Here is a 26,407-nt window from a genome sequence, read left to right as displayed (position 1 = left end):
GGAGACTAAGTTCGGTAGCCAATACTGAAGTGACTTCTGACTTTCTCTCACGTGAGCAATTTGCAGTGCATTGAACTATCTACAGATACTCAAAAATTGTCAAACAAAGCAATGGACATTTTCAAACATATTTCTCCTGAGGTGATGGGACTGTTTTATCACAATTACTTTAATATCATAATCTTGTAATGATTATTATGATGAATCGAATCTGCTTTTAAGCAAATTGTTGAACAAAGAAATCTACCATTACATTTCATTCTGTTAGTTAAAGCATTATTTTCCAATTAATTGTAGTTTACTCAAATGTGTTTTTCAAATACTACAATTTCAATCCCCTATGTACACATCCTTAGGACATCTTGTTTCCCATCCTCCAACATCCAGTCCTGAATTTTATTTCCCCTCAGGATGTCTATTCCTTACTGCATATTACGGCAAAAAACTCTTAGCGAGACCAAAGAAGGAAATCTGCTTTCTATTGCCCATGTTTATTGGTCAAGCTTTGAGTTTTAAAAATTGGACTAGACAGAGTCAAGTCCAATATTCTAAAACTCAGAGCGAGACCAATAAATATTGGGCAAAAAATATCCAATATTATCATCACAATGTTTGGGATCCAATGTTTTTACACACTTGGATTCATGAAAACATAATAATGTTAATTGGTCCCAGTTTTAAAAATAAGCTTTATCAAATATTTAGTATAACAACACCTCAACCACAAAATCTTTTCACAACTAGCCATATTTATATTTACACATAATATATTTCCAGGAAGTTTGACTACCTCTATTTCTCAATTAACCCTAATTAACCATCAGATGAAAAGGTCAATTTTCTTGTCCAACAAAATTAATTTTACACAATAATATTGACCTAGTTCCAGATGACACAACACCATTTTCTTTCCCAATGGTCCTTGCCATTCCAAACCCAATGCCCAAACCTCAAGCTGGTGATGCACTTGACCAAATTTTCACGCAAAATTGACCAAAATTTGACCACCCATCACTGACACCCAATCTGGTTGCGCGTGCTAGTTACAAGGAAACAGTATCCCAAATTTGTCATTAATAAAAGATCATTCATTCGGCTCTGTATATACGCATGTATGACCAATTACCCCATGTGTGCTGTTATTAAACTACATTATTTTTCTCTAAAATACCATTTATACCAAAGGCTAATTTCAGACCAAAATTACTTCAGCATTTGTCATCGCGTAATCAGGGCAGACAATATCAATATTTTTTATTACAAGCACTTAAATCAGTGTGTACGCCTGCAAATGGTTGACTCCTTTAATAGGTGTAACGGTTCCGCCTAACCTTGCGAACGTTAGTGTTGAGCATGGATACTACACATCTCATTTATGCTCTGATTGGCAGTGGACATGTGATGCACCATTTGTTTGTTACAAATTTGACTTTTTGCAATTACTGGTATGTGCTGTTCATCTGTTTGAATGCATTTTACATGTGGTGATGATATAATCTGCATTCTGCAAACAGTCAACAAGCCAACATCATTACAAAGCTGCCAACATTACAGGCATAAGACGGAGGTTCAATCAAAAAATAGGAAAAGCAGCAAAAAGTGGAACATAAATGAATCTCCTATACTTTTGTACAAAAACTTTAATCAGATGTAGAGTCTCATCGTTGACATAGCGAAGCAAGCAAAATTAGCATACAAACAAATAAACAAACAAATAAACAACCAAACAGATGATCAAACCAACCAACAAACAAACAACACACAGTGTGTTATTGAAGGACCCATATATGGCTTTTTTTAAAATATCGCTCTTATATTTTATTTACCTCCACCCCACCCTTTTTCTTCCTTTTTTCAATCAAAATCTACAATTTATGTTAAAGAACCAAACCTTCAAAAATGTAAAGTTGAACTTTGGTGTCTTCTATTTTAGATTTCAGGGTCATGTAATTTCTGAATTATAGATTTAATAAAAATAAGAAGACTAACAACAAATATAAATAAATCTGGTTCATTACATTTGAATAGCAACAAGAACCCTGGGTATTTCCATTGAACTAATTTTTTGTTATAAATTTGTGATGTATTGTAGAAAATGCTAAAATAAATAATGAGCTACCTGACGTTGCTATAAAATGCACTCATCATCAGTGTAAACAACCTGACATGCATATATAATTCTACACATTTATTTTGATTTTAATGAAAAAATATGCACAGAGGTAGTAAAATTGACAATACTGTGATACACACCCTGCTCGTAATATTTATGTATAGCATTTGCATCCAACAGTGTGATGTCATTGGGCGTGTAATTCCAGATTTGTATTTTGTAAACCATATTGACTACTGGCATATGAAAGAATGGATATTTTAAGCAATGAACAAAAATTGCTTTACATTATGAAAAATTGTGAAGTTTTAAGTTTCACGATTATTTGTTTTTAATGTACTGATCGATTGATTTGCTTTCATACATTTATTCATTTTCTTTCATTCATTCAATCATTCATTCATGAATTAATTAACTAACTACTTTATCATTTATATATTTTTATATTTTTCAGCTATCTCATTTACTTTATTTATTTATTCATTATTTATTTATGCACTTCATTTGAAAGTACAGCAACATTAATTAATCCATTCATTTATATATTTTTATATTTTATTAATTCTTTTCATCTATCTCATTTATTTTATATATTGATTCATTATTTATTTATGTACTTCATTTTAAAGTGCAGTAACACATCAAACATGTCATACAGTTCAGGTATGGAGCTCAGGGGTGTGAGTGAAAAAGAGGAAAAGCACTGAAATATGCTCAAAATGGAAAGAAAAAGCTAAAATTTTGCCTCAAAGAAATTTCCAAAAAAGAGGAATTCAGCTTAAAAGAGGATATTTCACATCCTGGGAGCTATCACCTCCCTCAATGACAATCTGAAAAAAAAAGTCTAATTTTTCTGGGGGAAAAAATGAAAATCAGCCCTTTTTTAAAGGAAAAAATTCACATAAGGTCCACTCTTTTCTGTAAAAATTTGAAATAAATCCTGGCTATGGGAGTGGGAGCTATCTGACTAGATCAGGTGTCTAAATTTTCTCTATAGAAAAGGTCACATCTTCTGGAGCTGTATAACAATTTTTTTTATAAATCTAGTAACTTCAACCTCCTGAGTGGGGAAAAACAAGGGGAAAAAAAAAACAGACAGCAATAAAGGGAAAAAGAAAAAAACCAACGTTCATCATATTCAACCCCCTACCCGGCGATTAATTAATATCAGTAGCAACAAAGTACAGTAAGTTCATTGATACTCATAAAATCATAGTACCATACTTAATCCCGAAGGGGTGTTACCAAAATAATAAAATATAAATAATGCACTCCAATAACAGCTACCTATCCACACAATTTGGTACGCCAAGGCTGGTCATTATACCATCACTAATTAATGTTTACACCAAAGCGATATAAGATACTAACGGCAACGTGGCTAACCGTGGGTCGATATGATGCAGCAGGGGTGATGAGTCACATCAGTTGTATACATGGCTAGTCAACAAGAAAATAGTAAGATGAAAAAAGAAAATATGCAAAAGATACTTCCAATATTTATGTGTGCTCACAAACTACGCTAACTTGGGCTTGAAATTGATTGCAGATGGTTCAACTTATAAGTGTTGTCTGCGCATCAAGCCTTGGCTATAAAAACTCCCAATCTGGCACAATACGTCTCGTCATATTTCAATTTACCGACGACCAAAGTTTGCCTAATTAGACCTATTATTCATTTTACACATTGGCAACACTATGTTGCTGGGGTTCATCAATGTTTATGTAGTTTCTGTCACTCGCGACCTAATTAGAGGATGCTGTGTAAATGGGAGTAATTAAGGAGACACTTTTAATGACTAAAACTAATTACTTTATTCATAAATCTTGACAAAACTAATAATGAAACTTTTGATTTGATATAACAATTTGACATGTTTCTGATGATAGCAGCATTTGTGGTGGCAAAAATGATAAAGTAATCCAGTACAGTTCATAGACAAAATAAAACTCACTTATTTTTTGGTGATGTTTTCATTTTCTTAAAATGTTCAATTGGTGGATGGCATTTTTGGGATAAGGCCAAAATATTGATTTGTTGTCCTCAATTCAACACCTTGTGGAAGACAGCCTCGTCAGTCTGTCCCATTTTTCTTTTTTATAATTTCTTTAAATGTCATAGCCAACATATCATATAGGACTATTCAGCTTAATAAAAAATATTAAATAGTGTATATGTGTAAATTAGGATATTTCGCAACTGCTTCAATCATGTTTTAAAGCAGGAATATGAAGTGTGAATAAAATGTTTAAAAAACTTTTCCAGGATGTCAAAAATTCTTGAAAGGAAAAAAAATTAGGGTCGGTATTCTTTTGTACAGTTAAAACTTCCCTTCAGATTTTCAAGATTTAAGGTTGATTTGTGGAGGACAACAAAACAACTTGTTTTTAGTGTGTTTTTTTTTAAAGATCTGAGCATACACATGCACAGTAAATAGAATAAATGGTGGGGTACATACTAAAAAATAATATATGTATACTAACTGTCCAAGAGGGATTTTTTTGCGAACATTTTTGCGCTTTCCGTACTCAGCTATGAAAATAAAAACACAAATATTGTGAATTTATAAACAATAAACAAAGTAATTCAAAACTGGCAAACTACAAAAAATCACACACATACCACTTTCACAGTAGGATAAAATACATTAAATATGACATGCTGAAAAAATTATTATCTGCAGTTCAATGTGAACATGCAAAGATGACAAGTAAATGATGAAAAATGCCCAAATCTAGGATGATTTATGTCATCGCGTGCATTTCTGGTATAAATTGGCTGTCATTTGAGCCAACTCATGTCTAACTAAACTTATCTCAACTTAATGAAGCAACCAAAATCTAGGCCACTGTTTACATGAGTTCACAACCATGTACACAAAAAATAAAACAAAATTGGAATCTTATCGAAATGAAGATCTGGTTTAATTCCATCCCACATTTTTCCACTCTGATGTAAAGTTCATCAAAATTACACACCAGTGATTTCATTATTTTTAATTTAATTTTTTTTTTTGCTCACCAAAGGTGTTTATGTGAATCTGTGTGAATAACTAAATCTTCAGCTGCTGTGAATTTTCTGCTTACTTCAAATCTTTGTGTCACTCACAGCAACTTTGTTTAAAGAATAAAATTAATATAATGAGGTCCAAAAATCTATCTGAAACCCTTATGACCATATTGTCTGACTAAAATAGGCATGTGTACTTTCTGCCGTTAATATCCCCCTACTATAGTTAAAGCATGCAGTAATACTGTAAAATTACTAACAAATTACACTTTGCAAACACAATTTTTTTTCTATCAATTGCCATTAAGTAGGTCAAGTTTTTCCCTTTGTTCCTCAAGAATTCTAATATCCTGTAATTTAGAATTATTAAAAATCCCCCAATTCTTATCAAAATTCTTTGTAGTTCACTGACGTGACAAACCGAATCATGGCTCCAATTTGTTACGGAATTTCATGTGCAGACACAGTGGCGTAGCGTGGGTTATCCAATTGGGGGGCACTGACCATGATTGGGGGCACCGGGTCTGATGGGGGGGGGGGCACAAGCCATTTTTTGGCAATTTTCCTATGGGATTTCCTAAATTTTGCAATCAATTAGCCCATGGCACAGTTCTTTAACCTCAATACATTTGCACATTCATTGAATGACCTTTGAAAATTTGAGTACAAAAACTCATACTCTGCAACATGAGGTCAAACAATTTTGCACTATGATTGTTTAATTGAGATTATTGAACTATGCCATTGGGATGAGGCTATTGCAGTCCATAGTGATCTCTACAAGTTCATTTTTCTTTCACTGGGAAATATTATTTTGCACTTTTAATTCAGTCATTTACAATTTGATTTGATATGAATCACTTTCATTATAACTATTGTCCAACTATTCAACCTTTGTTCATAAACAAAGAAATAGTCAAGTAATTTAGGAAACCATTTCCACCAATACACAAAGGAACATAATAATGGCACTGAATGGTCCAACTGTAATTGGCTGTTTTCAATATTTGTTGCAATTATTAAGGTTACAACAACTCTTTTGTTTTCTTGAAAACCACAAATGCAATCCTAGCCACCATGACCAAATAGGTGTATTGTTCTCACCTAATGTTAACCAAGTTTTCACTATTGGACACAATAAATAACACAACTTCACACAAAAGGCCCATACCTGGCTACCCTGCTGTCACAATAATGAAATAATAATAAAGATATGAAATTATGAATAAACCTTTATCAAAAGGATAATAATTTTGTTTTCTCATCACAAAAATGAATTGCATCTTTACCCAACTTCTGGGGAAGGGGTTATGGGGCTGGAAGTTAAAGTCCGGGAAAGGGTTTGAGAGGTGTTAGCCATGTTTTTTTAAATTCCCTCCAATCTTCATGCATTATTGTATACACAGTTCAAGGTGGGGAGGTGGGGGATCGGGGAAGGTTTTTTTTTTGCTCATGTGGTGGACTCGGAAAGTTTTTTTTTTTTCAAAAACAAAAAACTTCCAACCCCTTCCCCCCCCTGGAAGTCAAATGGTGTATTCCTGGGGGTGCATCCCTCAAATGTGACACTCCTTGTCCCCATGTGCCCATGGGGGTACCTATCCCCACAATCTGCAGACAGAAGGTGAGAAGCCAACCTTGCTAGTCAGACAAAAACTTGGCCTTCTTCAATTCAATCAAAATGTTCTTATGTGATGTATCACAAGCACCCATACATCTCTGCACAGGTGAACTTGACATAGAACAATGGCCTTCATTGTTACTAATTGCTACAGTTCATTATAGAGCTAACACAAGTGATCCAACCTCCAGGGTATACCATGAGATTTATTTGATTGACACAGAGAGGAAGTGTTTTACACCTCTAGAGACTTCCCCTCAGTGGTTATATCAATAAATTGTACAACTTGGGTTTAATTTTTTTAGGTCAGCAAGTATTTGCATTGGGAGGATACACCATGTTGCTTCAACAAACAATTTACAATGTTGTTGAGAGATCTATCAATGTAAATATTTCTGCAACTAGTGGGGAGTTACACAAATTTATAATGTGATGATAAGTTTAACCAAAATGGTTTTAACATTTTAATAGTCCACCCAATCATGGATGCAGGGTAATTTCATATCTTTTTTTATTTCATCACAGAAAGGCCTGAAACTAATGGTTTTCAAGATTTCCATTTACCTGGTAGAACTGGTCTAGTTCACTGACAGGCTTGATAGCTATTGCAAAGCAGCTACAAAAGCATGATCTTACCACTATGCACCATTAGATTCGGGGAGGAAGAGCTTTGCCGCCTTTGACGGCAAAAGGAAATGCCCTACCCCCTTGAGAATCTAATGGTGTGCCCCTTACCCAATTTACTGTCTATGGTCTTAGTTCCATGATCTGACCAACCATACACGTCCCTGATCAGACTGAAGCAGTGTAGAAAACCTGGTATGAAAGTACCATATCAAATTCCAATATTGGCCCATAATTTTTTTACTGACAAATGTTGATATCATGAAATATAGGCTACTAGTATGTAGGCGTACATCTTGACTTTGTGTTGCTAATTAATTTCAAGTATCCCATGTTCAACCACACTTTCAAATAGCCCTTTTATATCTTGATATCTGGTACTGTTCCATGTCATTTGACATTATTGTGGGGCATATAAAATAATTATTGATAAATTAATACATATTTTCATTTTGAACCAAACCACACACAAAGAATCTGAATCTCCCTAAATCCCAAGGTCCTGTTCTGTTCAAAATTCTGACATCCCTACCACCATGAAGACATATTACCTGATATTCCTTGCAAGGTTACATTAATCATGTTAATCAATCCAATAAAACACTAAACATGCAGTAATCTAATTCAATTAACACCACAGTTGTATGTGTCCTTCCTGTGAATCCAACCAGGGACATTGTTTGTCTTGCTTCACTCAAGCAAAAACAAAGCCTGTCACAATTTACAATAGAACTACACTTCCAGTTATCTGCTGTTTCAGATGCTTATTGCTGTCTAATTGGCTGGAAAATTTCACTTTTTCACCTGAGGTCATTAAGTTTTACTGAATTTTTCTTTAGATCATATTTGAGACAATACACATCAAAGAGCTCTAGCAATGTATTTCTTTAGAGTCATTAGTTTTATTTATTTTACAAATCCTAATGACATGATTTTAACAAATTATTTAGATGTAATAATAAACTTTATAGCTCTATAAGTAAGTATGATGTCTTTGGTTTTATTAATTTTACAAATGCTCAAGATCATTGGACATATGTGATCCGATCAAGCAAAATCAGTCGGAACTCAGACATATCGTATTTTCAGTTTCTTATAGGATAGTAACAATTATTTACAGAGCTGGATTTTGCAGAAAACCACATTGTAATTGAACAACCAGTTCCAAAGATATGAGCAATTAAAGAGATTTCAAAACATTAGGAAACAAAAAGAAATAGTTCCTTTGTTTGGCTATATCTCAAAATCAATATATCCGAGTTCCGACTGATTTTGCTTGATTGCATCACATATTTCCCTCTAAAATGACACAATTTTATACCATTCAGATTATTCAAAAATACACCAAGTGGCTGTGTTACCATGGTTACAGGAAAAGGTGGGCAGCACAAAAATGATGTGATCTATTTCAAATTCTGCATCCACAACACAAAATTATTATATATACAATACCATACTTGATATAACTCCCAAAAGCAGATGACCCAGACAGCATTACCTGAATAAAACTGACAAGCAGGCCTCCCATGACGGTCACCCCACCACATATCTCAACTCTCTATCCCATCCTCATATGAAATCAATAATAAGCTTGTCAACCTATATGCAGAAATAAAGTGATTAACTCATTATTTCTTGATATTTCTGCCCTGCTTGGTCCAGGTTTCTAAATAAGAAGTACAATGGCACACTCGCTCGGATTTTATTTGGATGGTTTGTTCATAATTAATTGAATTGTGCAGCCACCGCCTGGTGAAATCATATTTTAGGTTCATCATAAAACAACTATGCAATCTCCTGGTGGATACCTGACATATTTTATCTTGTTAACCCAATTCTGTATTCCTTTAAAGGGCATGTCATGATCCACAGCCTCATCCCCCCACTTTTCTCAAAAAAAGTTGAGATTTTTATACCAATGGAAACCTCTGGCTACATGCAGATTATTTTGTTTAGCTAAAATATCTTTAAATTTGAATTTCGTTCTATATACCAGAACAAAATTACAACACTGGCCTTATGGAGCAGTGTAATACACATAATCATGCATAACTCGAAAACGCAAAATCGGAATCAACTGAAATTTTGAGAGTAAGCTCAGTTTTTCGTGGATATCTACCGAAAAATGTAATAAAAAGAGGATGCTAGGATCACAAAATCTTCCTTTAATTCTTGGAGATGTTTAATTTTTAAATTTCAGAATTTCATGATTCACAGCTTACCTTCCCACCCATCCTCCTACGTGATACCAACACCATTGAGGAAAAGGCATTATTTGAACTAATTATTAATATAGCCCCCTGCCTATCATTAGTCTCATCTACACTATCACATAAGATCTGGGGGAAATAACCCTTTTTGATTGAGCACCTGTCAACATATTGTCTACACAATATTCGACAGTATGAATCACATGCAATGCTGGAAGATCAGCGAGAGAGATATCTTGAGTCACAAATAAAGTAAAACTGGTTTCATGAAAATAATTAGCAAATTGTGTTTGACAACATACAAACATAGACTCCAAAAGCAAAATGAAGCTTTAATAGGAGTAGAAAAAGATCACACAGCCATTTTAGAGTTAAAGATAAATTTCTACAGTACTCAGATGAAGATGAGTGTAGTCCAGTGCATTGGATCATGGAAGTGATCCCGGGAAGTGATGCTACCAAACCCCGGGTACCAAACAACCCCCTATTAACACAAACCAGTACATGCATTCATAATTGCGTAATATTTCACTTACTGCCATTTTCTATAAACATGATGAACAACTTTATAACCGACTTCTGAAATAGGACTACCGGTACTAAAACTTTCCAAGTTCCATGAAGTACTTTAATAATAGACAAAAACTATCATTTTAATTAGCCATTATTCATTTCCTTCTTCCCTTCACATACTACGACTACACTCATATCATTACATCAACACTAATTTGTTATAATCTTACGATCCCTTCTATGTGGTCTTAATTACGTTAATTGACAAACCAAGGGGAAAATGAGGCCTGTTTTTGTCTTTAATATGACTGAGTCACAAACTGACTACCGAACCCATGCCAAGTTTTGGCTCATCATCCCTATGGGCATGACCATCCATCTGGTCATCATGTTCAACACAAAATTATTTAAAATTCCTTGCTTATCATCTGGAAGATGTATTATTATTAATATTATTGCCAAACTTTTGCGGCTTTTCCTCATTTTTTTGATGAGACAACAAGAAATGCTTCCATGCACTCACAACTACGAACCCATCAACCGAAACTGAACGGTGTAAAAATCAGACAATATCTGTAACATTAAATTTCTAAATATGGTCATCTCACTACTTTATAATGAAGTTTAACAACAAGGTGCATATAATTATGCAAGTTGCAAATACTGTAGCTTGATTTAATTTTAATATGGATCCAAAGATACGAGTAGAAGTAGACAATAAAATAATAGTTCTGAAAATGCTTCTGAATTGAATTTCTGTTGTTTATTAATCATATCAGATGCGCAGCCTCTTACATCTGCACACCCTACAAACACCAAAAATGTGGATGCACTGACACATGAACCAAATGGTCCCATTTCCAGCGGCAGAGTTCATCGACCTCTATTCAAACATCATATCTCAAAACCTGACCTCAAGTTGTGAAGTATGAGTTTTTTAACCCAATGCATTCAAACATCAGTTACTGAATATATACAAACAAACATAGTGGGATTAAAGAACTGTGTCCTGCTGGGTGAGCATGTCAACTGCTCAGTGCCAGAAGTAGGTAAGTGCAATAGCTGCCATGTGTAGATGAGTACAACATACGTGTGTAAATTGCCAAATGTTCACAAGGTAGCTATTGCACTTACCTATGCACTGAGCAATCGATGTATGAGATCCTCATGGATGCTTCCTGCATCACCGATCAGGTCAAAAAAGGTTAATTTTGGTGGAAAAGTTACATGGCAATATAATACAGGGTAATCCGTGGCACGTGTGCGTTTCCTGTGTGCTGATATGCAATGAGGAAATCTTACATCTAACCTAATGGTTTTATAATCTTATTTTTATGTCCCCAGATGGTATCTAAATAGATACCTAGGATGATGATGCTACCATGGAAACATCTTGGTACATCATCTCTAAGAGATGATGATACCTTCCAAACTGCATCAAATGACATAAAACCCATCTCCACTGAACTGCTATAATAAAATATGTGCACTGCAAAAGTAGGTTACCTTTTCAATTTTCCCTTTATAAAATTTTGACAGAAAGGATATATAATTTCAAGTATTGGTTCATCATTACATGTATCTGTACTGTGATGGGGGTAGATGGAGGAAGGGGCATGCCAAAACTGCATCCCATCATAGACCCTGGAATTCCAGGGTCTATGATCCCAATCAAGCAAAAGTTATCATTTTCTGTGCTTTCTGAAGATAGTATCAACTTCAATCACATCACAAATGTAACATTTTGTCACTTTCAAGCAAAATAGCCACATCTATGCTCCTTCTTTTTCAACCAAGATGATGAAAACTATATCTTGGATGGAGAAGGTGAAGAGATCCGAAGTCTGGAATCTGTGATCGGATCAGTGTGAGGGAATGTTTAGCAGGTGGAAGACTTATCTGTGCCTCACCTCTGGATAAAACAGTAATTGTCACACTATAGCCGTGTTCAGACGGGCTTAGGGGTAAGTTCGTGTTAAGCTAACACGAAGCTACCTCTGAGGTAGCTTCGTGTTAGCGACCGTCTGAACAAGTATCGTGTTAACTACCTCGAAGCTTAACACGGAAGATTTACCACAGAGAAATCTCTGTGGTAGCGAGGTAACACGAAGCGATCGTTCCGTGTTAGTGCCCGTATGAACAAGATTCTGGGGTAAGCTTGACCTTATGGATACAACACTTACAATTTCGCAGTATTTTAAATTTCTTTAGCATAAATTCACAATAATTTATCTCCGTTTCTCACCGAAAATGAACATGATGAAAGAAGCACCACAAAAATGAAAAAAATAAAAAATAAATAAATAAATAAAACCTAACAAAACAAAACATTAAACTGGTCAAAAGAAGAAACGGAAGAGCTGATATTAGTGTCTTGAAAGACAAAGAAATTGAGTGGAGAAGAAAATAACAGCTAAAAAACACGTGTAGGACATAATTGCCCTGAAACTAAGAGACATCAGCTTACACAGGGCCCTAAAACTTCCTGGAAATTCCTATATTTACCATGTTTACCACGAAGTAAAGACCGAGCCGTGCAGCTAACACGGAGTGCTTAGAGTTAAAGACCACGAGGAATGACCGTGTGGACAAGTATCCGTGTTAAGTCATGACCTTGCACTACCTCCGTATTACGGTAACACGGAGGTAAGCTCCCGTGTGATCATGCCTTATGACAGGATTGTGCCAGCCTTGTACAGGGCCTCACTTGACCAGGAAAAACTTCTATTAAATACTGCCTGTACCAAAAGACTTTCATATACCCATCAGCTCAACCTTGTAAATTAATTGATACTAATTAATTAGAAACTAAACAAACCTAATGATTCAGTAGTACATGTAATTGACTCACTCAAACAAAGTGCACTGATTTATATGTAAACTGTTTTTGTAAACCCAGTCTTTTAGCCCTTTTACTGGGCAAAAGTTGGAATCAATTTCAGTCTTAGTCAATTTAATAATTTGTATGATAAGTGTACACAGATAGAACCGTATTTAATCATAATTACAAAAAGTTATTATTCCATTGACTTGGATTATCATTCCTTTGAATTAAATTTCAATAAGTTGTCATTTGACTTTTCACTACTAAATGAACAATGTTGAATTTACTCATCATAACAGGTGACATATGACTGTTACATTTCCGGCTATCACCAGACAAATGAAATCAACTTTCAATCCTGAATGTGAATTCAGAATTGAATTTAGTGTTTCACATTTAATTGCTTATCCCTCAGACTTAATTCAAAACACTAAGATAACGGAAATCGATAACAACTTTTGCCCAGTGTATATGCAGTATTTATTAGCTTACCAAATTATTATAAATACAACTTTTTGAATAATACCTCGTTAACATTGGGCAAAAGTCATCATCGACTTCAGTTGTGTTTTGAATTACGACCATTGGAATTACGACTGTACCTGTCTTAAGATACGAATAAAATCGATTATGACTTTTGTGAAATCGATCACGACTCACTCAGTACTAAATCAATCCAACTTCTTTCTTTTACAAAACTATGAATCCTAGATGCAGCTTTTTCTATATAAAGCACCTGAAGTATGTGAAATCAAAACGTGTCTATACACCTGTTTAATACTGTTATAACACCACTTATCCAAACATCACTTTAACCATCTTCACCTCTCTCTAACAGCATTTTACCCAAAATACCAAGTTGAAGTGTTCGTTCACTCCACACCATAAAAACAACGCCTTACACATTTCTGTTTTGCTAACATGAATTGATTCATTCCAACATCGGCTTTCTTTGTATCTATTATTTCCTGGCGATGATGGTTTAACCCAGATTTATCCAAACATTATTGGATTTGCTTTCTCTATTCAATAAGCTTTTACTTCCTTTATAATTTAACTAATATTTATGTCTAGCATCCTCTATCATAGGTTATTGTGAAATATGTCAAAATGTGAACCTGCCTGCATATAGCTTACTCAAGAAACTTACTAGTCACTGATACACATGGAGCGACGTCAATGCTTTTACACGGTTATGCCGCAAGCGTGCCAACAACTTTACGTGTAGGCCTACACCGGCTCGGCGCGATTATTTTGGATTGATGTACGCTATTTTATACGGTGACCAGCCAACTAAGCACCTATGTCACCATGGAACTTGAGGTGATCTAAAGTTAAGATGTAGGCCTAAATGCATTGCATAGCCATCTTCAGAAAACAGTCATATTAACTGTGAATTAGTATCAAAATTTTCCCACCCTTTGCATATTTCAGGATGAGCGCCTAAAATGCTCCAGCTTTAATCCCGGGCTTTAATGAGACGGTGAGATGGGCTATAACATACACCCCTATGGAAGACATCATACCCAATATTCTCCCACAAAGAGGGTGTAGATTTCTGAATGAAATCACCCATTCAGATAAACCCCATTGGAAATTCACACTCCCTGTGTGAAAGATAAGGTCATATAGGGGTGTATGCATCTCAACTGGAATAGCCAAATAAAAAATTATTGTAATATTTGAAATTACACTTAAGTGGTTATACTGCAATTTCATACAGCAATTTATGAAACTGAGCTAATCTATGCACTGATGGAGAAAATTGAATCTAAATTGGGAAAATATACAATTTTTGATTTTCCATTAAAAATATTACAAAATTAGACACTAATTTGGCTATAATGAAACCAATAATTTCTCAATTTACGACCAAATTCACTTCCCTTAATTACCTTGCATTTTTGTTCTATATCATTCTGAAAATTACAAAATATGCAGGAATCAAGCTAAATGCCATGAAAATAAAAGCCATTTTTACTGTATAATAACCAAAAACAACAATGACATATTTCCATTATTTTTCATCTACCTACCAGAAACATTCCTACGAATTATCCTGATTAGGCACTTTATCATATTGCACAATTTTAACATTTTATAATACAATTTGTACCCCACACCAAACATCAACTAAATCTCAATTTCTTTTTCATTTCATTCATTTACCAAAACAATTATACATTCTCCCCTATCAATAGCGAAGTAAAATAATAATATTCCCAAATAATTCTCTTTAAAATAATATAAATGACTATCTTCCCTGTTGTATTGCTTTGTTCCAGCTCATGTACATCACACACTCATGAGTATTGCATTGTGTGTATTCTTTTACATAAATATCGAAACATAAAACTTGAAATATCTATTTCTTCTTTACTGACATCATATTCACACCCCCACTTCCATAATGGGAAATCCCAGTCACTGAACACAAGCAATAGCTCCGCCCACTCCTCACTTGTATTCCCTGTTGAACTTGGTTCCTCATACAAGCAAGCACTGCACAAGGCTACACAGCAAACCAGCTAAAATGGCAATTCCTACTGTGTGTATGGTGGAGTGTGCAGGGATAAACCAGTCACAGCATCATCACACATTTTGCAACTAAACCATGTGTTGAACAAAATTCTTCAATTTTTATCCCTAGCAGTGAGTAACTTACGCTTGAATGCAACAATATGCACAATTTTGTAGTTCCTGAGAATATATTTCAAATGGACTGAACTGCATCGTACTTGATCATTCTTCATTGGAACTTAACTATACTGAAAGAAATATACTTTACTGGAACACTGAAGGAATGGGGACATTTCATCTCTGAAAAAGTTTGGAGGACTAACATCTGCAGCGAACCTAGCAACTGCTCATTATCTTGAGCACAGGACACCACCCGCAGCATTATAACATTCACACTTCAAAAGAATCTTGCAAGAAATTTATAAGCGAGCCGGAGCTGTTGCTAACAAGCAGGCGATTTGGATTCCTGAGTAGCCTCTGTGGGATTTGGTATATTTATCAACCAAGATTGGAGGAATTGTTGCCTCCCTCCTCTGTGTTTTCTCTGCATCAACTGTGCTTTAATGGACTTACAAGTCACATCAAGTTATCATCTTGGTTAATATTGGAAGTTTGACCATTATCACAGTACTATCTTCAGTCTGGAATTTAAAGTAGCACCATCCAACAATTATCAATGTTGATTCTTGTAATAACTTTGGATATTTATAAATACAGAGGATGAACAAATCAACTTTGGAGTGGAATTTTAGATATTTCTGCAGAAAAGTAATTTGATCTGAACTCTGGTAACTTTGAAAGGTTACTTTCTTTGGATGTATTAACAAATTACTTTTGCAAACTAACTTTGTCAGTCTTTGTTAACTATCCATCTGATATTCTCATCCAGGATGGCTTTATATCTGATAACACTTCAGCTGCTGCTTGTGGTTTTACCCTTTCTTGACCCAAATGGGGTAACCATGGCAACTAAAGGTCCATTTGTAGAGGAGCCCAAAAATCGGACGGTCACAATTGGTGGAACTGTGAGTTTCCCATGCATCAGGGATCCGGAAGAAGACTGCACTGTTCTTTGGTACTCTATAAAGTCTCAAAAATATTTGACAAGAAACAAAGCTTTGATGCAAAATAATGACAATACGATGTCAGGACATTATTCGTTGTCTGGAATTGACCGGAATGATTTCACCCTAACGATTCACAACGTATCATTAAGGGATGTGGGTGCTTACCAATGCGTTTGCTTCGTCTCGCAGACCTACTTTTCACCTCGTGCTGAACTTGTAGTGAATATCCCACCAAATCCGGATTATCCTTCGTGTCGCATCGCAGGCTTGGAAGAAACTCTATATGTTGGACAATATTTAACATTCCATTGTTCTTCAATCGGTGGCAGGCCACCTGCAGACCTCAAGTGGATTCGTGGGATGAACGAAGTCCTGGAAACTGACAACATCAAATCTCCATCTTCAAGCAGTACGTATCGTACGTATTTGAAGCCAGAAGATTTTGGCCAACTGTTTACATGTGTAGCCTCTTCCCCAGCTCTGCTTATGCCACGCAAATGTACTGTAGGGCCGTTATACCCCACATCTGTGGTTCAAATTGACGTTATTCCGGAGGTGGAAACCATCGAAGGACTGCAGCCTTTGAGCTTCGGATGCTCAGCAAACTTTTCTGAATTTGGAGTTCGTAATTTTCAACCAGTAACGAACTATTCATGGTACATTAATGACTCCAAGGTTCGATTTGGAATGGTTGGTGTGATGCTGGAAAATGATAGGCAATTTATGTTTATGAATCAAACTACACATCTCCCACGCAATACTCAGATTACTTGTGAAGCCTTTGGACCCTATGGTTCTTATGGAAATGCTACTGTTATGATCAATAACCCCAAGTTTGAGAATGAATCTTATATAGAAGTAACAGAGCCAATGGTTTTTATCGTTGGTCAGAAACAAAAACAAAATTTGACATTCGCCAATTGTTTTTATCAATGCTGGTGGCCTAATGCTATTGGTCACTATGATTCTCATCGTAGTCTGTGTTCCCAAGCAATGTCGGTGTTTAAAAAAACACCGTGCAGCTCTTCGTCGTCGGGATTCTCGTTACGCCGACATGCAATGTACACAAACCAACGGGTGTCCGAGCCCTCTATTAATGACACCGGAGACACACATGAACACGTACGAATCTACTGACAGCGACACGGAAAGTAGCAAAGGAATGTCTGGAAATGGATCTATCCCCACGGTAACATCTATGTCACAAAATCAGCAACAGCAAGTACAAGCGACCTTGCATGTTGTCGTTCACTCCGCCAATAACCAAGCACAAACAACAACACTAAGAGCATGTAGCACAGACGGAGACTATGATGACCAACACAGTCTATACCATGAACTACCGCCCATGCCCAGTACACCCCCACCACCTCCGCCACCACCGAATGACCAAATGGGATCACCAACAAAGAAAAAGTCTGGCAGTTTTAGCACCCCTGTAAAGATCCCCACCAAAATGAGTCCAACAAAAACGTGGACCTCAAGCACGAAACACGCACATATGTTATCATATGATCACGTTCCAGTTCAACAGAATCAGTATGCACCGACTACATGCGCTACAACGGCAACCACTGCTGGCTGTTATGTACGCACTCTCCCACTACCAGGACATCATGGTAAAATTATTACTACAAGTTGTTTAAGATGTAATCACGGTAATAAAACAAACAATAATCACTTTGCGACATACCAGAGAGCAGGAGATACCGCCGGAGTTGTCTACGAGAATATCCGCTTCCACCGCATACATGTGACTGTCCTCCGCCTGCACCATTATGATCTACAGTCTATCAACTTATATTTTTGAGTGCCGGACAAACTGAACTATCATTAATGTTTTAACATGTTATTTATTAGATTGTAGTATTTACGTGTGATTTTACAATCAACCTAGTGACCAAAGCAACCAAATTTCAAATCAAATTAAATGAGGAACCAATAATCGTAATCAATGGTTATTACCAGTGATCAATCTTTGTTGTAGTGTGAAATTCAACGGTGTGGAAAAGTGTACAATTAATTGAATCTCAAATAATAATTTACAGGAGACCTAAACACTGTTTGTGTTGCCTTGTGTGAGGGGACATAAAGCAATGACTTTTCACAATTAAGGGGGTACTACACCCCTGTGGTAAATTTGTGACCATTTTTGCCTTTTTCTCCAAAAATAATAACACACTGGTAATAAAAATTATGTATATTATTGGGGCAAGGAATCCAATTACTACACTGAAATTTCAGTGACTCAAGACAAGCGGTTCAGTATATATGATAGGAAGCGAGGTACATGCTAGCGGTACCTTATTTCTTATCATAAATAACAAACCAGTTGTCTTGGGTCACTGAAATTCCAGTGTAGTAATTGGATTCCTTGCCCCTATAATATACATAACTTTTGTTACCACTGTGTTATTAGTTTGTGAGAAAAATGCAAAAATAGACACACATTTATCGAGGGGTGTAGTACCCCCTTAAAAGTTTAGAAAATGCAAGGTAATAATATATTTAGATGAAAATTCAGTATCGAAGTTATGTAATGTTACTATGTCAATGGGATCACGCTCTTGAGTAATGAACCACAAACGAAACGATCACCACACAAAGTATATGGTACTCGGAAGGCATATCAAAATAGCGTGATCCAGTAACCAAGAGAATTATATAACCACTTCGATGCTGAATTAGAACACCTTGGAACTATACATGAGCTAGAGGGTAGCATAACCACTTTTCATCTGTGAAAATCAGGCCAATACTTGTTAAGAACTTTAATTTATGCAAATATCTAATTAGTAGTACATTATAGGTTAAGAATTTTAGCAAAGAATATTGCCTGGAATTGATTGATTTTCTATTTTCAAAATAACAAGCTTCTTCAGAAAACAGCTCAAAGCATTTTGTGCCTCAAAACACATGGATATTTCTAATTTCATTCAACATATTATACAGTGCTTTCTGAAATTATAATTTCAAATTATTGTTGAGTATTAACTACTTGTATATGTAGCAATATGATTAAAATCTGAGGTAAATAAATTTTATGTGATACGTAACACAAACAAAATGCTTTCATTGTGAAGGGACAAAAAGGACAGACTAAAATGAAAATTAAAGTTTCAGAACATGAGAACTTTTTATGTATATTATGCAAAGAAGGTATAAATACAATTGTTTTAAGGTGGCTGTGTACTCTCAGACATGCATGTAGTAAAAGTGCAATAACTTTGTAATTATAAGAAAAAAAAAAAAAAAAGTATACATTTTTATGAAGGCAAGACATCAATAAATCTTAATATAAATACAGATTTGGGGTAAAAACAACAATTTTGAAGAAAATCACAAAAAAGTGAGTTTTGGCAATATTTGTTAGGTACATCATAACAAAAAAACACTCTTTCCAAAATATTTTATTTTGTTTTTAGCTCAATCTTGAGGCTCCATTCCAAAAACGTTTTTTTTATTTTTTTGATATTGGCCTTATTTTTTGAGATATTGACCATATAAGGCATCAAAATGAACTTTTTAAAATTCAAAACGCCTATTTGCACAAAATGATGCCCAAAATCGGAAATAGACCAAAATATAAAAAAATGAGAAAACCGTTTCTTGAGTCGATCATGCTTTTTTACGATGATCATATTTGCTTACCTATAGATGCTGTATTTATTGAGTTATCGTGTACCTAAATCGTCATTTTACCGAGAAAATGAACATTGAAATAATGGCCGTTGAAGTTTAAAGTGGTCACATTTTGCACTTTCATCGAATCTCACAGGAGAATGCGACAGTTTTCGTTTTTGTAACTTATATTACGTGAACATCGGGTAAATCCACAGCCCCTTGAGAAGTTTGAGCGAAATCCATTCATAACTTGATATTTAAATCGGGGAAAGAACTTGAAAAAACCCACATTTTATCAGCTAAAAGCGGAGCCATTTGACCACTAGGTTTTTGTGAAATCAGTGCTTCCGTGGTGTTTCCATAAGATGCGCCGGCGCATGCAGATAAGCGTCGCGTATCGTCAGCGTATTTGTCTTGCGTTAACAAATTGCGCGACACGCATCGCGATGAGTTGTTATTGCAGCGTGTACCTTGCTGGTACAACAAAGATTTTCTTTCCTTTTCAATTTCAAACACGAGTGGAATAGTGAAATAAAATCCTTAAAATATTGCAGTTGGAGTTTACAAATCTGGATTTTCATTCCTTGTATTTATAAAAAAAACATAACAAGGTACAAACATATCATAAAAACTCAATTTTGAGAAAGAAACAATGGCTAGAGTACACAGCCGCGTTAAAGGTGATCAACAAAAGCTCTCAATTTAATTGTGTCTTATTTTACATTCTACAATAATCATTTGTCCTAATTTTGTTGCCATTAGAACTATTGGTTATGAAAACATGAAAGATGTGGCCAAGGGCTAAAAATGGATAACAATTAAGACTTTAAATATCCTTCTTGCAAGTTGATGTGTAATGCTATGGGTGGCAAACTGTGTACTTGAAGATCTATGACAATTATACAAAATAAAATTTTAATAGAATTTGGTTTAGAACAAGTACAGGCTGTATCACAGTGATCGGTTTTTGGTATTTTTGAAAAGACTTACTTCCAAACACAACACAATTTGATTCACTTGAAATGAATGACTGGACTTATAAAACTGTGAGTCTGGTCATTTCAAGTAAATCAATTGGATCCAATGGTGCATTCAGAAGGAGTGGGCTTTTCAATTAAACGGATGGAGAACAATCATTTTGATACAACCAGTACATCGGGCAATTCCAGAAATCAATGGCACTCCTCTCCTTTAAAAAGAAGACAAGTTTTAAAAAGCCACAGGAAATTCTAGGCTAGAATTTTGAGAAACATTTTATTAAATAAATTAGAAATTTCCAGTACCCCTAAAGAAGACGAGTTGTTCACCTAAAAGTTTGGACATTCCCAGTATTTTGAAAAGAACATGATTTTAATTTTTATCCCCACTTCTTTTAAGGGGTGCCAATAATTTCTGGAATAGCCCATTACTTGCACTGCATTGTGTTGCAGTGTTGGATAACATTTCAAGACACCACAGACTCTAGCTCTTTCTTCCTAGGGTATGTGTTTCTTTTGGGCTGTGATGACTCAAAAACATGTAAATCAAGCACACAGCAAAACAATCTCCAGGTGCTGTATTTCTCCTCCATGGCTTCATGGGTGATATTCAAACATGGCAGAGAATGTTTCCTTACATTAAATAATTCAATGGGTCCAATCATGCCTTCACTATCTAATACATGGTCCAATTTAACAATTAATTTAACAATGCATGAAAAGCAGCCAGCTCAGCATCAGGGCTTGAAATAAAACAGATAAACATGAAAATACAATGCTTCAGGGCGTATCATCATCATGATCATCTTACCCACACCAAGACAAATTTTTAAACATTGTCTTTGTATTTTATTTGCCCCCCAAACCAACCATCCTGGATCTACATTAAACCATACATGTAGAATCAAGGTGGTAAAGTGATGCTAGTGTTCTGTTTTGCTCACTTTTGATGCATTGCAAATTTTTGTGACCAAGTCCTGAAAATTGTATCTTGATCAATGATCAGCAACTTGAAATGTTGACAGTATCACAGAGCATGTTTATACCAAGCTCCTCACATTATTTATTCCCCTGCTTATAATCCTCAACCAGGTTGTTTCTGCTGCGCTGAGTGCAAATGAAGGGTAATGATTCACTATCTTTGTAATTTAGCTGGGGCTGGGAGAATGCACATCCAGAAAACTTTTTATGACCTTCGAGCTGCTTTAAGGTGATGGTCAGATTTTGATTGCTTGCACTGTATTGTAGTTTGTCACATTTTAAGTGACTTCCAGTGTCACCCAATAATGGTCACCTGCTGTACTACTGTTTCTACTGGGCATGTCACTGGCTGCGATAACCCTGCATTTATTAGTGCAACTGTTGGCTCAGTAGAAACATGCCTGTTGGCTCAGTAGAAACATGCTGATTAGGTATCATATCAACCATGTGGTTGACTGTGTATTGTAAGATATTTGTAATGTTTATGTACAGTGTAAAGTATATTTTGTAAAATAATTATTTATTATCAAAGTTACATTTTAAGGGTGCTTAGAACAAATCAGGGGACACGGGTCCGATATAACCTGAGCAAGAAATTGTTGTTAAGCTCATTGTGAGTGGTAATTTAAATGATTGAAAAAATTGCAAAATATTTGATAAAAATTGTTATTTACCATGAATAGCAAATGAATGCTTCATGATCCTTTGTTTTTCTTGACAAATTGAAGTGGCAGATTGAGTCATAAGTTGTGTGAAATTTTTGCAACTAAAATATTTGAAAATGGATTTTGTTCATTATTCAGAAGTAACGAAGTTCATGAACTACGTGAAAATATAATAAATGACATGTTATCTGTCACATTTTTTGGGATAAAATCGGAAAAATTTGCATGAGGAACTGATCTACAGCAGAAACATTCTATGCAATGAAACAAAAATCTATAATTCTGTCAAACAGCCAATCAAAATTTATGAATAATTTAATGTGCATATAACATTATTCTATGCAATGAAGAACATTAATTTCATCTTTAGTAACTCTTGGCTTCCATTCCAACACACACCAACACATTTAGAAATGGTTAATCATGATTTCCAATCAAGAAAAGTGGGGAAAACTTCCACTACAAAATCCTAAAAGGTAACTGTTTTAAAATGTTCACATGTTCAATGTATATTGTATTGAATTCCATTCCCACCTTTTTATTATAATATAATTATACAAATTGTTTCAAATATGGTAAGGCAAAAAATATTTATTTGCTTGTCCTTTCCGACCAACCCTAAATCTGGAAAAAACTTGTTACAGTTTACAAAAGAATATCAACTCTGATTTTGCAAAAGTTTTTAAAACATGAATGAAGTGATAGGCCTCCAGTAAAGAAATAATACATCTATTTAGGCTTTTTTATTTCAAAGCTAATCAAAATCAAAAATCCGACTGCCAGAACCCATCTTCCACAGACAGTGAGCGAAAGGACAAGCAAAAAATTAATTTTTGCCTTTTTATTCTCAAGCAACATCCTCACTTCACAACATCCAGATCCTATCATGCTTGTAGACAAATCTGATTCCACACATTCCTACACCTAAATGGCAGCCATTGAAGTGGGCCATTCCACCTGAAATGTGAAATGATGCAGGCTCTGTTTGCATGAATTTCAAACTGTGTTCCATCACCTGTGTGACAAAAGGATGCTGAAAGTTTACAATGCAATACAATACGCTGGCGAAGTTACGTAATAAATCGGATTAACTACCATAGCAATAGGTGAAAACAATTTTGAACATATCGCGCTGCACTACAAGCAGGTTGAACTAATCACCTGTGTATGTCTGCAATCATAGATTGAACACAATACTGGTCTTTTCAAAGATACTAATCTTACAGGTGCAAGTGATCAGCATGATATGTTTCAATGCAGAGGTACCGCGTGAAAGTATCAGTGCAGCGTGGTATATTCAAAAATTGTTTTCACCTATTGCTATGGTAGTTAATCCGATTATTACGTAACTTCGCCAGCGTATAGGCCTATAAGATTAAAGCAGCGCTTTTCTACCCAATTGGGCAGTTACAACACTGCACCTGTTTGGTGCGGATGGCCCCCAATAATGGTGGAATGAATTCTGAACATCACTTGGCTCGTCGGATTAGTGTATAGGCTTATACTATAGTGGGTCTCATCATTTGTAGGTTTGTAGTCAAGTTTTCTTCAGGGGAAGGGGAAAAACCTGTTCTATGGGAAGACGAAGCAGGGTCAGTCGGTTGGAAATTTGCAATAAAAATATGCAAGAAAATTTTTGTAAACATACTTTGCAAATTTTCCTAATATTTTTAAAACAATTTCAATCCACTTCAGCTGTTTTTATTTGCATACAACTGATTAAAAAATACCGTCAGGGCACATAGAACAGGGATTTTTTTGTAGCCCACGCTCAGGACTTCTTCTGGACAAGCTATATTGCAGAACCCTCAATAGATGCATAGGGGCCTACATGTATGTCTTGAAGAATTCAACACTAATCCTGATGAAAGCTTGACAGTTACATGCAAGTTTGTGTGATACCCTCTGTCTCTAGGATATTATAATGTACGACCATAATTAATTACAGCATCCAACATGACAGCCACGCCAAATGAAATGTTGCTGTTGTGAAGTTTGAATCATGGTTGAATAGAAATATATTCGCCAACAAAGTGGTTACATAACTCCTTGGTTACTCAGAAGATCATGCACGTTCCTTTTGAAAAGGTGGTTTAAGCCTATGCAGTAGAGTAGACTGTGTGGCGATCTTTTTATTTGTGGTGTAGGACGCGAAGGCATGATCCAGCTGACAAGAGTGAAAATATATCAACACTTTGCTGGCGAATATGCTCAGTAGCCTAAGTTGTTCCTCTCCCTTGGCTATCAATGGGCAGTGGGCTGTGTTAAATACTAGAGGGAGAATATATGAACCATGTTTTGTGTCAGAACATAAGGTTCTACTTCTTGTATTTTTATCAAGGTTATCAAAGTGACTTAGTTATTCTCTTATAATATAACTTGTATAATGAACCTTTTCTTGACTGCACATTTTAAAATAAAGTACTAAATCTTGTGCAAAATATATGCCTGTTTCTACCATGTCTTAATTGTTGTCAAATCTTACAGTTGGTTCAGTCCATCTCAAATCACCTAATGGGTTGGCTAGTCACCCTCTCAGATTTTGTTTAAAATCACTTATATTATAGCCCTATGTGCCAAATGAACACATTTCAAACGGTAGGTCTCTACTCCTTGTCGTTTCCGAGAATCTGCCTATTAAAAATTGGGCCAGACCCCCCCTTTTTGCTCACGCGCATCGCGACATTAATTTTTTTCCGAGTTTAGACATCCATATCTTCCCCATGGGGTAAGTTACAGGGCTACAAATTGGAATCTAGGGTGTCTTTGACCCAAATAACAAGATTCTGGTCTCAAAAAAAGATGTATCTCACCCCCATATGCTGATATAGACATCTAAAAAAGCATGTTCGTGATGACGCACATTCATGACAAATCCCATTTTTGACCCCCCTCCTCTTCATACCAGATGTCAGACATCATCTATTTTGCCTTTAGTAGGCACGAGTCTCACCTGCTTTCGTAACCACCTGCTTTTGCGATTACTTTTGGTAGAGGTAAATGAATTTGGCATTCTCGGCTGGGCACGATTACCTGGCTGATGGTGACTGTACCCACCAAGTTTCATGCCCATCCGACAGTTTTATAATTTGACCTCAGATAACCCTGAAATGACCTTCCAAAAATTCGGCTCTAAATGTTGACTGTACACACCAAGTTTCGTGCCCATACGAGTTTTGAGTAATTTGACCTCAGAGTCAGATGACCCCTGGGGGTGACCCCAGATGACCCCAAAAATGACCTTCTAAAATTTTGGTTCTAAATGTTTAGTCTACCCACCAAGTTTCATACCCATACGACAGGTTTTAGTAACTTGACCTCAGATGACCCCCGGGTGACCTTGGATGACCCTGAAATGACCTCCCAAAAATTTGACTCTAAATGTTGACTGCACCCACCAAGTTTCGTGCCCTTACGATTTTTTGGGTAATTTGACCTCAGGTGACCCTGGATGACCCCTAAATGTTGACTGTACTGTACCCACCAAGTTTCACACCCATATGACAGTTTTTAGTAACTTGACCTCAGATGACCCCTGGGTAACCTTGGATGACCCTGAAATGACCTCCCAAAAATGTGGCTCTAAATGGTGACTGTACCCACCAAGTTTCGTGCCCATACAACAGTTTTTAGTAATTTGACCTCAGATGACCCCTGGATG

General features: G+C 35.7%; 2 protein-coding genes across 2 annotated transcripts in view; one reads left to right on the top strand and one right to left on the bottom strand.

Annotated features, from left to right (window-relative positions):
• The window catches only part of LOC140138041 (exportin-4-like), a 221,547-nt gene that overhangs the window by 120,756 nt on the left and 74,384 nt on the right, over nt 1-26,407 (bottom strand). The gene's annotated exons all lie outside the window — the stretch shown is intronic.
• Nucleotides 15,430-18,754, top strand: LOC140138039 (cell adhesion molecule 2-like). The gene has a single exon (XM_072159879.1). The coding sequence runs from the start codon at nt 16,323-16,325 to the stop codon at nt 17,634-17,636; it is 1,314 nt and encodes a 437-aa protein (XP_072015980.1). The 5' UTR covers nt 15,430-16,322; the 3' UTR covers nt 17,637-18,754.

Source organism: Amphiura filiformis, chromosome 17 (genome assembly GCF_039555335.1).
Source record: "Amphiura filiformis chromosome 17, Afil_fr2py, whole genome shotgun sequence".
In the NCBI taxonomy this organism is placed as follows: Eukaryota; Metazoa; Echinodermata; class Ophiuroidea; order Amphilepidida; family Amphiuridae; genus Amphiura; species Amphiura filiformis.
Note: the sequence above shows the minus strand (reverse complement) of the source record. Positions and strands in the feature narration are given on the sequence as shown.